General features: G+C 47.6%; 1 protein-coding gene across 3 annotated transcripts in view; it reads right to left on the minus strand.

Annotated features, from left to right (window-relative positions):
• Positions 1 to 12,659, minus strand: part of CRYL1 (crystallin lambda 1) — a 103,086-nt gene that overhangs the window by 13,143 nt on the left and 77,284 nt on the right. For all 3 annotated transcript variants that reach the window (XM_033104229.1, XM_033104230.1, XM_033104231.1), the window contains one exon: positions 10,930 to 11,124. In XM_033104229.1, the coding sequence (XP_032960120.1) occupies positions 10,930 to 11,124 (195 nt within the window). The remainder of the gene's footprint in view (positions 1 to 10,929; positions 11,125 to 12,659) is intronic.

The raw sequence follows: 12,659 nt of genomic DNA on the forward strand, positions 1-12,659 counted from the left end.
CTTCATGGTATTTCATTCAGTCGATCTTCTTAAAAAATCGTATTTTGTTTTAAGATAGCTTCAAGTTTTCTGCCACGACAGCACTCCCATGCACCCCTTTGCACGAGCAGTCACTCTGGAGTCTCAGAATAATTCCTAATGGCGGGTGTCCAGGTGGGAGAGGAGCGACGTTTCTGCGACTTGACAGCTGTGGCCAAAATGCCTCCAAAGGCTTCAAGGCACAGCTTTGGCGTCAGCGTGGGCTGCTCCCACAGCCTGATGACCCATCCACCTCCCACTTCCATCTGCTCTGCCCTGAGCGGCCTCCATGGGGGCTCTGAACAGCAGGTGTTTTACAGCTGACTCAGTGTCCTGTTGCATCAGGTAAATGAGGTGTTCAATCCACTCTTGTACAACTTTGCAAAATTTGCCTGAGTCATTCTGCAGGAATGTTTCATGCCCTGCTTCCAGGAAAGCTTGCAGGTGTTGGCAAGAGGCCGAGCAGCTGTCCAACCCAACCATAGCCTTCGCGTGACAGTGGGCAGCACTTAAGTCTTTTCTGCTTTCTGAAGTCTTGCACTTGCACCTTCCCTGGAAGGCAGTGTGGGTCTGTCGGTTGCATCAGGTCTTTCCTCTCTTGTTGGGAGTCAGTTTCACGTTGCCTGTAGAAGGAAGGCTTGGCGAAGAGTGTAGGAAGCAAAGACATGTAAATCTATGTAAATGGAGGAGCCAGCTCATGGCTCTAGTTAGTTTCTCATGAGAAAAACCATGAATCATCATGATAGCTCTTAATTTAACTTCAGGATCTGTAACTGTGTTCCTCGCCGTGCCATTCACGTGGACTCCAGGGCTGGGTGTCTCTAAACGAGAGTCCAGCACCTGTCACTCGTACATCAATTTTTCCCACACCAGTGGTTATTCTCATCCAGCCCATCCTCACAGCATCTTTGGAGACGGGGAGCTCGCTTAAGTTTAAGTTTATTCCATCCTTGCTCTAACTAGAGATTGAAGTGGGCTCCCTTTCTGTAGCTCCTTCTCCTTGGCCTCTGACTTGGGGTGACACTAAACAAACCCAGTGCCTGCTCCATGCCTTCATCCACTACATTTCACTATCTGACATTTACCCAACACAGAACTTTTTGTGGCTCCTGTTTCCTGGTGAAGACAATGGACTGAGCCCAAACGGCTCTGGTGCGGGAGGGGCAGAAGGACGGTACATGACCTAGTCCTTTCCTGAGTTGCCAGTCTGTGTTCCTGGTGGTGACGGCACTGGCAACCATAAAGCAGCATTTGTACAAGACAGACTTGAAAATTCCGGACCAAGTGCGTTGAAAAGTAGAGCAAAATAGAACTAGAAGAAGATCAAAAGCTGGGGATTAGTAAAAAAAGAACAGGACAAGGAAAGATGGCATGAAGAAACATGAGGACAGTAAATAAAAGTGAGGGCGGGCAAAACAATATGTGAATTGAATAAGAAAATTTAATATGAGAATGGGATGATTAGACAGAAGGAAATATAATTCTGTGTAGCTGGCAGTCAATAGAGAAACAGTCATGGAAGATTCATTTATCAAATATCGCATCCCTAGTGCAGGAGCCCTGCGCCTGCGCCCTTCTCCAGTCCATTCGAAGGCCCAGACCAAGTACCACTGGATCCATCAGCCTTGCGCCTACCGTTAATCATGAGACGTGTCCTCTCTGCACTCCCCGCCCCACAAAGGGCTAGATCCAAGAGACCCGAAGGGGAAGGCCATGCTCTGAACTTCCGCTCTATCCCGTGAGGGTCGGCTTCGCTAGGCTCGAGCGCCCCGTTTTCAGTTAAACATAAGCTACACGTTGTTGTAAAGGTGTTTTGTGAATGTGACTACATCTATAATCAGTTGCCTGTAAGGAAAGGGGATTATTCCCAATAATCTAGGCAAGCTGCACCCAAACAGTTGAGAGGCTTTATGAGCAGAACTGAGGTTTCCACCATCAGCTCCCATCCGATTTCAGACTTGCTAGTCCTCCCAAACTCATAAACCAATTCCTTGGAATAAACCTTATTTTACATACTTACGAGGTCTGACAATTAAGTTCACGAACTTGTTGCAACGATGTTGCTAACATTTTTTTTATATCAGAGGGATTATTCATTATTCACTTGTACCAATGGACAATCAGTTAACCAAGTTTCCTATTTGGAAGTGCTGAAAAGGCTGCGTGAAAAAGTTAGACGACCTGAACCTTTCGCCAACAATTCATGACTCTTGCATCACAACAATGCACCAGCTCACACAGCACTGTCTGTGAGGGAGTTTTTAGCCAGTAGACAAATAACTGTATTGGAACACCCTCCCTACTCACCTGATCTGGCCCCCAATGACTTCTTCCTTTATCTGCAGATAAAGGAAATATTGAAAGGAAGACATTTTGATGAGATTCAGGACCTCACGGGTAGCTCTGATGGCCATTCCAGAAAAAGAGTTCCAAAATTGCTTTGAAGGGTGGACTAGGTCTGGCATTGGTGCATAGCTTCCAAAGGGGAGTACTTCGAAGGTGACCGTAGTGATATTCAGCAACGAGGTAGATAGCACTTTTTCTAGGATGAGTTCGCGAACTTAATTGTCAGAGCTTCGTATAACCTACTGGGCCTGCCTCTGTGACAGAACCCTGACTGATACACCCCAAACCTTTAATTATACATAAACTTTGTACCACAGTAATTGAGCACTTTATTAACCATCTTGCATTTGCTTCTTACTCATGGACAGCGGTCTTACACACACCACCCTCCCCCAAGCTGGGCATTTACTCCTAGCATGCGGGTGCAAAGTATGTGCCAGGCCACGAGTGTATGCTGGTTGATTGCGGCAACTCTTAGATTTTAAGCAAAGGAAGTAGAAGCTAGAAGTTTTTTAATAAAGGGGATTCCTCACCACCACTCCAGCGAGGCTCTCCTCATCTGGTGATTTTTTAAGACATGATACAACCAAGTTTTGAACCAATAGTGTTCCTAGAGGTGTCCAGGCTGGTCTGTAAAGGGAGGCCCGAGCCAGGAATGCCACGGGGGAGCAGAGGTGGCGTCACTTCTGGGAGGACGTGAGGCTCAGGACAGGGTGAGGCAAAGGTGCTCAGATGTCCCCAGAGTCAGTGGGCAGGGCTGCGAGAGGCCAGCTCTTTTCAACCACGAGGAGACTCACTCTGACACTTTATACATTACTTCTTCAATAAAAGACGAGCCCTAAACGCTTATGTTTAAATGTAAAAATCCGTAACATGTACAAAATCCTGCAGCTGAAGGTGTGGTTGGAGGCAGGAGCTTGCAGCTTTCTTGGCTCCTTTAACTTGACGTCCTGGCCTGTCGCACTACGTGACTCTTCTTGCCAAGTACGCGGATTCGCCAGTGTCTGTGCAGTAACATTCACTCAGGCCTCAGCTTCTTCCTGCTGGACACACTCCAGGGTGGCCGGAGCCTGAAGCAGTGTTTAGTGTCTCCAACATCTTCCTTCTAACACGACCCACCTGCCATCTGCCTGTTGCCACTGCCGTTGCCGTTGTCCTCTGGTCCAGACGCTAAAGCCACAGACTACTGCTGCCTCCTTGATCCCAAAGACTGTGAAGTGAGTCACGGAGCCTGGTCTTCCCTAGCTTCTTGTTTTCATTTTGTACTGTTTTTCTTCCCGAGAGTAAAAGTCCGAGTCGTTGGCAGGTAATGTACTGACTCAGTCATGGGCACCTACTCACGATGACATCGATGGAGAAACACCATCAGTGGAATGACAGGGCCCCCTCAGACTGTCAGAAAAGGACAGGCCGTGAAGGCAGCAGACTGTCAGAGCTGTGCCAGAAGCGAACTTCCTGGAGATGGAGGTGAACTTGGAGAACTGGACCCACGCCAATAGTGGTTGATCAAATGAGAGAAAAAAAACCCAAGGACCACCTAGCTCCGTGTGGCTGCAGCATGTGTGACAGAAATGGAAGAGGTCGTGATAGCACTAAATTTATAAGTTTAGGTCAACTTTCCTCCCTAAAATATGCTTGCCCCTATCAGTCAGTCTCCTTTGTGTCACCTTCCGTTCTGTAACGAAGCTCGCTGCACATTGTAACATTAGGGTAGCAGTTCATAACGTGCAGGTTGCTCGTTCACTGGCCATGAGTGCACCTGACAGTAGCCTCGCAAGGGGGACGCACAACCTCACAAGGGTAAGGAGACTGCCTGCTTCCCGTCTTGCCCTGCAGGGACCCACTTCTGTTCACACAGGCCCCATGACTAACAAGAGGACACCTGGCCACAATTTGCAGCCATGCTCCAGGATCAAAAGGCTAGATGAGGGTGGCTGACACGCACGCGGCCAGCATGACGAGGCAGGTGCCGGGCCTCTGGTCGTCCAATTCTAGACAAGTCCAAAGGACGCAGCGAGGCCGGCTCTGGTTTAGATCAGCGACTCACATCCTCTGGGCAGTGCCAACCTTGCATTCGTTTGTTCTGATGCATTTGTTTTAATCAAAAGTGAATTAAATCTTTTTAAAATTAAGTTCACATCTCTTTTAGGAAAACCAGAGGTGTTCAGTGTCATAAAACTCAGACTGGAGATCATGGCTCTAAAGTGATCATGTGAGAGTCTGTCCACTAAGCAGAAGCTGGTTAGAGCTGCAGGTTTATCTATGGGCCTGAGACCGAAATAAAAAGTCAGAAACGAGAGACCCAGAGAGACAGAAAAACCTGGAAGCAGAAAAGACGAACAAAAGGCGGTAAAATATACAGTATCGCATTGAAATTAAGATTCAGACTCCATCAGTTGAAAGTTAAATTAGGAAGAAAAATGCTGCCAATAAAAGTAAGATTTTGAAATGTAAAAAAAGAAAAAAAAGTTTATCTTAGAACACATGAAATATAATACATGAAGACTTAAGAGGCCAAGGCGTCCCTGGGCAGTGAGCCATTTCTTCTCTGACTTTAATGTGCACGTGAAACTCCTGGGCTGCTCGTTAACACGCAGACTCCGATGCTGCGGGCCCGGGTGGCACCTGAGATGCTGCATTTCTAACAAGCTCCCAGGGGAGTCCATGCCTCGGGCCTCACATGTGTGGCTAGAATGTGAGCATTTTGGCTCAGAGCTAACTCACAGCTGACAGCTGTTGCATACTGAAAAGAACACTGGATTCCAGGACTCGGAAGAACGTCGTCATCATCACATTAGAATCCACAACATTTACTACACCACTATGACATGCCAGGCACATCCTCAGCCCTTTACATACATAACCTCGTCCAATCCTCAGCACATCCTGGTAAGAAACAGCTCCATCGTCACCCCCACTTACAAATGCAGACACAGAAGCACAGGTTTGAATCCCTGCCAGTCTGTGGAATATGAATCCGACCACCTAACCTCCTGGGTCTTCATTTGTATAGGCAAACATAGCAGTCTGTCACTCTTCGTTCTAAGATTGGATGGTTGGAAAAGACGTGAAAATCCTGAGAAAGGTAAAGGACAGTATTCCGTAACCTCTGAAATACTGTACAGGCTGAAGTTACTGATGAGCCAGGAACTGCTGGTGGCTCCTGGTTCTGAGTCCTGATTCCCATGTCACTGTCACAAAATACGCTCGACAGAAACCCTGAATGGGTTTTCTACAAAGAGCTTCATCTGTTAATTTTATTACATGATCTTTGGGATTCACTGTATTAATTGAAAAAATTCCTCATAACAGCTGACATTTGTGTCTGAAATAAAGCTCAAAGACAAAGCCCTGGAATCTCAAAAGGACCAATCTGGGTCCCACAGGCCACACTCTTCCTGACGAGAAACCAAGAACTGAACTTCTGCAGCTCAAGGCCCATGGAACAGAAATCCTGCTTAGTGATCACACTGCTGAGAAGGGTGAGTTAAGACCTGAGCTCAACACTTTGCACAGCTTGTCACCAGTATATCCGACAGGCTGAGAACCTGCTCGTGGCTCCATGACTCATGTCTGCTCATGTCCGCCCACCAGTCTTCATGGGGCAAGGCTTTATGGGCAATGCAAGCTCAGCTAATGTCTGGGCAAGAGTTTTTATCACCACAACACAGCTTTCCTGATGGTGCTCATTAGCTTAAGAATATTGACACAAAATCCCGGCCAACAGGATCCTGTCACCCAGTGACGCAGCCTCAGGCTGCTAGGCTGTGGCCAGACTTGTCCATCTGGCATTTCCAAGCCTACAAGGTCTGCTCCATCCCGATTCTGATATCTAGGGAGGGAAAAAAATGGAGTGACACAATACACTAGCACCCAACACCCATGTTCCCTCAGATGTCTGGGTGCCCATCTTGCCGAGCTTACAAGGCTGTGTGGGGATGGACAGGTTCACAGGTAGTGACAAAACGGTGTGTCACAGTATAGGATGCAGTGAAGATAAGGTGCTTCTTATTCCCGGCCCTTTTCCTCTCTGACCCAGAAATGAAGCCTGTGGCTGCCTCCCCTCTCAAGCCCCACAGTTGACAGGCCAGCACACGAGCCTCCACACCCTACCTTTCTTAGAATTTCTCTTTCATGCTTGGCTGAGAGTATAAAATATGCCCTTTAGTGAGTAAATGTGAAAACAGGAAAAACCACAGAGCAAATTAATGAAACAAAAAGTTGCTTCTTAAAAAAACATCAATAAAATTGATAAACTTCTAGGAAGACTGATAGAGAGAGAACAGACACAAATCACCCACATCAGGAATGAAACCAGGGTCATCACCACAGACCCTGCAGCCACTAAAAGGATAATAAAGGAGTACCACCAACAACTTTATGTTCATAAATTTGCCAACTCAGAGGAAACAGACCAATTTCTCAAAAACGACAAACCACCAAAACTCAACCAAGATGAAACAGACAACCTATTTGGTTTTAAAGCCATTAAAGAAGTGGAATTTGTAATTAAAAACCTCCTGAAAAACAAGTCTCCAGGCCCAGGTAGTTTCACTGGAGAATTCTAGCAAACAAAGAATTAACAAAAATCTTACAATCTTATCCAGAAAACAGAAAGGGCAAGAAAATTTCCCAACTCATTTTACATGTTATTACCTTGATATCAAAATCAAACAATGACAGGGAAGGAGGGAGAGAGGAAAAAAGGAAAGAAGGAAGGAAAGAAGGAAAGAAGGGCGAAGGACTACAGACAAGTATCTCTTCTGAACTTAGATGCAAAAGATTCTCAACATAAGCAAATCAAATCCAACAATGTCTGAAAAGAATGGCACACCACAGCCAGGCATGCCAGGCTGGTTCAACACGGGAATGTCATCCAAAGTGTTCTCCCCATCAACAGAGCTACAAGTGGCATCACAGCTTCCTCTGCTTCTGACACCCACATCAGGACACAGCCAGGGCTGGGAGGGAACGCAGGCCATCACTCTGGCCCGGCCCCTGTTGGTCCCACTCCAGCTCATACCCCAACATGAGGGTGGGACCCCTGGAGACCCACGCTTGGATTAAATTTGTGTTGTTCCCTGTTGTCTGTGTAGACAGCTTTGCACAAATCTAAGCCACCACCCTGAAAGCCAGGACAGAGGGATGCAGGCCCATGTCCTCACAAGACCTCTTAGCACTCTGGAACCAAGTCACCTTGCACCTCTCGTACCCTGAAAGCACATTAGCGGTAGCTTGGGTCACAGAAAAAGGCTCTGCCAAATTTCAGTGTGCTTTGTGAGTCCAGAAAGTAATGAACCAGCACCCATGTGAGTCCTTGAGTAGGGCAACTCCCGCTCATCTCAGCTCACTCTGCTCACCAGGTCCAGGAGGAGTCACAGGGGCTTCTGGTCACATGCGAAAGCTACCCAGAAAGAGAAACTTTGCATCTTTTTCACTTAAAATGTATAAAAGTCTTCAGTTTTACTGTAAAACTTCCTGATTCAGCTCCTTTTTACAATAAAGCTGCCCTTAAATGCTTTGAGGTCAACTTGGAACACCCCCAAATCTAATCAAGTTCAACTGGCTCTGAAATTGTGAATCAGGGAGGTGTCACCTAAGCTTAGCCCTGGCTGGTTCAGCACATGCGTGCAGGTCTGCACAGACCAAGGAGAGGCGGTCTCACCTTTCCTGACTCTCGATACCTAAAGTGGAAACAGACTCCAAGCAGAAGAGGTTTGCTTTCAAGAAATTCATGCAGTAAAGTCAGGAATTGTTAAACCAGCCAGGGGGAGGTGGGGGGTGGTAGGGAAACGTGCCTTTTGTGTCTCTCCTGGGGTCCATACTGGCCGTAGGCCCAGCGGGAGTGCACAAGGAGAATGCTTCTCTCAGAGAATGGCTGTGGCTCTGCCACCTCATCCCAGAGCCTAAGGAAATCAGGGCCTGTGTGGGAACATTCAGAGGCCCACACCAGTGGCTTCTCTGCCACGGGAAGCAACTACTTTGGGAACAGACACACATCCGGTGTGCTCGGGACCCTCCCGTGTCTGGGTGGCCTCTGACAGTGATGGTAAAAGGCACAATACTAGCAGCCCCACCCTCCTTCCATATTCTCTGCATGAGCCCCGGCCCCCAGAAGGGAAACACTCGCTGTCACTGCAAGTCTCCCCAGCAGAGCTCAAGGATGCCCCACGGCTCTTCCCATCCCATCCTCACCCCAACCTGGACAGATGGACCTATGGACAGGTTTCTAGACCTGTCTTCATTCTTACTGTCTGTAGATCATCTTTATTTTTTAAAGGGAATTATCTTCTAGACTTTCAGCAAAGGCAGTTCTTTGGGTTCTAGTCATAACTTAACCTTGTTTCTCATTTCTGTAGTCTCTTCTCATTTGGTCACATTCATACTGTATCCTGATGGATCTTAGCACTTGGTTCACATGGGGACTCCAGGCATGTGAGTTCCACAGCAGCTAGTGTAGAGACACATGCAGGATTCTCTTTCTCAGGTGTGTCATCCCTGCGAACCAGGAGTGACAATATTCTGACAGCCAATAACATGATCACACTCAGTCTGCCAGTCAGGACAGTCAAAAGAAGGGTGGGCAAAATGCAGCAACAAGAACTTCCAAAATAGCCAAATTCCACGATGGCTCCACTTTCCCACTTCCCCAACCAGCAAAGACACCAGAACCTTACGTGGCTCTTCGCAGCTTGGAGCTTCCAAACTGCAGCCAGTCCCACTTTGTGTCAAAACAAAGAGAATTCTTTGTGCGTGACTTCCACCCAGTTACTTTAACCAGACTCTCCAAGTTTTTCCTAAAGTTGCCTCAAATCTTTCAGATTGGAGAGAGCAAGATTTAACTCAGAGCTTTCCTTTCTACCTTGGGGACAAAAAGGTATCTTACAAATAAAAGTAAAAACTGCCTTGAAACCTCCTACAACATTGTACTACAATACTGAAGATTTCTTGTTCTCCTACTCTAGACAAGTGGAAATATTTCAAATGATCGCCAAGGGGGTGCTTTTAGTTCAGTGTTTATTTCAAATACCCTACCACTGACTAATGTTCAAAAACAGTCTACAATTACTAGAAATTAAAATTGCAAACTCTGTGGAAATCCTAGCACTGTCTTGATATCTAAGAGCATTAACTGGATTTTAAACGAAGAGAACACAGAGTTGCATCTGTCATGTGGCAAATGCACTGGGCAGTCAGGTCAGATGATGAACCTCACAGGCTGTGACCAAATGCCAGAACTGGGAAGCAGTCGGGTCACGTACATCCTGGACGGGGGAGCAGCGAGGCAACGCCCACAGGCCGGCTTCCTTGTTCCTGTCTCAGGATGGGACCTGCACTCAGCGTCAGATGTGGGCCCACGGCACACGCAGATGACTCAGCTGGGCTCCACCTCCCTGCCTTCTGAAACAGGAGTGTGGTAGAGCTGTCCCCCACCTGAGCCCCAGATCCCAATCCTCCCCTTCAAGTCCTGCCCGCCACCAGGACTCGCACAAATGTAGACGGCAGTGCGTACAGCAAGGCAACGTTTTAGGTCATGGATCAAATCCTTTAATTAAAGGATGTGGTTAAAAACACAGATATATATATATGGGCCGGCCCAGTGGCTCAGGCGGTTAGAGCTTCATGCTCCTAACTCTGAAGGCTGCCGGTTCAATTCCCACATGGGCCAGTGGGCTCTCAACCACAAGGTTGCCAGTTCAATTCCTCCAGTCCCGCAAGGGATGGTGGGCTCCGCCCCCTACAACTAGCAAGAGCAACTGGACCTGGAGCTGAGCTGTGCCCTCCACAACTAAGACTGAAAGGACAACCACTGGACTTGGAAAAAAGTCCTGGAAGTACACACTGTTCCCCAATAAAGTCCTGTTCCCCTTCCGCAATAAAATCTTTACAAAACAAAAAAACAGCAACAAAAAAACAACATTTAATTAAGTTCAGATTAAAGTACATTTAAAAAAGCAAACAAAACACCAATATAAATGATACCCCGTTTATATGTAAGGCTAACCTATTACTAACAAGTTTAAGGGTTATCTATTGTGTATTCCTCAAGGTCTTGAAATAAATTGGGTTCCTTTTACAAGTGTACTTACAAGTGTACAAGTGTACTTTACTCAAAATATAACTTTTCTCCCTCCTACAAAATTGTAACACTGAGGAAAGGGGGAATCCAAGGCTGTGGGAAAATACAGCGTGTCACTCAGAGATAATTATGTGACCATGATACATAAGGGCTGGAAACAGTCTACCTTCATGTTGGTATCAGATGAACCCCTGTAACAAAGTATGTCTGAAACAGAGAATTGCTATGGTGACGTTTTATTTTCATTGCATTTTCACTGAACCTGAGAGAAAAGCTTGTCTTCAGTCTCCAGAAAGAGCGAGGAGGACCCAGCACTTACCCGCATGGTACCCCAGAAAGCTGCTTCTGCCTCTACTCATCCGGGCTTCCGCCTCTGCTCACTCCCTGCTTCCACCCTTTGCTCAGACAGGCCCCACCTCTGCCCTCCCCTCACCCCCCTCCCGCCTCCGCTGACTTGCCCCACCCTGATGGCGCAGCCCACGCACCTGCACCAGCCTCCAAGCCTCGCCGATGACCGCGTACTGCAGGCGATTCAGGGCGAAACCATCAACTTCCTTCAGGACCCTGACAGGGGACTGTCCGATCTTCTGCATCAGGGCATGGGTCCTGTCCACTGTCGCAGGGGCTGTCTCTGGGTGTGGGACCAGCTCAACCAGGGGGACATAATAAGGTGGATTTACCTTATGAGAGAGACAGGAGGACAGAGAGTCAGCAGACAGCTGGAGTGCTTAAAGATTTCCAGAGATAATTATCGGATGTCCACACACAGTGCCTGTGGCACAACCCAACTGGCCTCACGCGCTTCAGTTAACTGTTCCCCAAATGCAGCCTGGAGACTGTTTTTCTTCCATACATGGGTGAAAGTTGGTAGGACCTCATGGTTCCTAAATAACCACAAGAAGCATCCATTTTAAAATGACTCCTACAGAAAAGGAAAAGAAAACGTATTTCTCCTGGGACACTGCAGGAGAGGCAGCAGGTCCTCACACAGCTATGTTTCAGAGGCTCCGCCTCCTCTTGGCCTGTTGTATCACACTCGCCCTCCTCTTAGAAAGCAAGAAAGGATGGCACCTGTTTTCAAATAAATTATAAATTAACGAATCACTTATCTCCTGCCTTAATCATTGCATTCTTCTAAAAACGTTTCACTGCTGGCCTTTTTAAAGATCAGAATAACAGGAAATGGAAGCGTGTCTGTCTCAGATGAACTTTGTCTCACTATACAGGATGCTTGGCTCAGGGTCTCTCCACTCTAAGCTTCATGGGTAGCAAAGCACAGATGCAGACAGACAGAAAGCATTTTTATGTACAAATTCCTAGTTCCCTGTCTCCGTCTTCCTCGAAGGCTCTCTCTGAGTGATGCTGGTGCTCCAGGCTGCACCTTAGCCTCCCTCTGTGCCCAGACTCCCCACGAGGGCTCACCAGCTCCCACAGCATTGGCACTGCCAAAAGGCTGAGACCTTGCATGGAGCGCACCTCCCATGGCAGGCCCAAATTCATAGATGTGCCCTGGACACTTTCCCTCGGGCATCCCACAGGCATGCCCGCAACCTGTCAGACATTAAAGCCACGTCTCTCCCACCCCAACATGCGTTCCTCTTCCTAGCACCCCATCTCGACGAGAACACCAAAAGCAGCACCACGAGAAACATGCTTGGGCCCTGCCTGGCCCTCACCTCCCCCACTTCCCATCAGTGACCAAAGTCCTATCAGTTACATTCACACCTCTCAAAAAACCCATTCCCTCTGCCACATGCTTAGCTCAGGCTATCTCTTCCAACTTGGGTTCTGCACTCTCCTCACTGGCCTACCCCGGCATGCTCACCCTCTCTGCCACTGCCAGGGTGACCCTTTGTAAGGCAGAGCTGTCAAATCCACAGAGACAGAAAGGAGGATGGTGGAAGCCAAGGGTTGGGGGAGGGGACTAGGGAGCTGTTGTTTGATGGGGAAGGAGTTTCAGTTTTGCAAGATGAAAAGAGTTCTGGAGACCTACGTGGTGATAATTGTACATCAGTATGTATTTAACGTCACGGAACTCTACACTTAAAAACGGTTAAGATGGTAAATGTTGTGTGTATTTGATCACAATTAAGTATTTTTTAAAAATTAACAAGAGGACGCTGACCACACCACCTCCAGCTCGGAGTCCTGCAGCAATCCCCCCACCCACTCTAAAAGGCACAGCTGCATGATTTGGTGCCTTGCACTTCCTAAA

Source organism: Rhinolophus ferrumequinum, chromosome 4, assembly GCF_004115265.2.
Source record: "Rhinolophus ferrumequinum isolate MPI-CBG mRhiFer1 chromosome 4, mRhiFer1_v1.p, whole genome shotgun sequence".
Taxonomy (NCBI): domain Eukaryota; kingdom Metazoa; phylum Chordata; class Mammalia; order Chiroptera; family Rhinolophidae; genus Rhinolophus; species Rhinolophus ferrumequinum.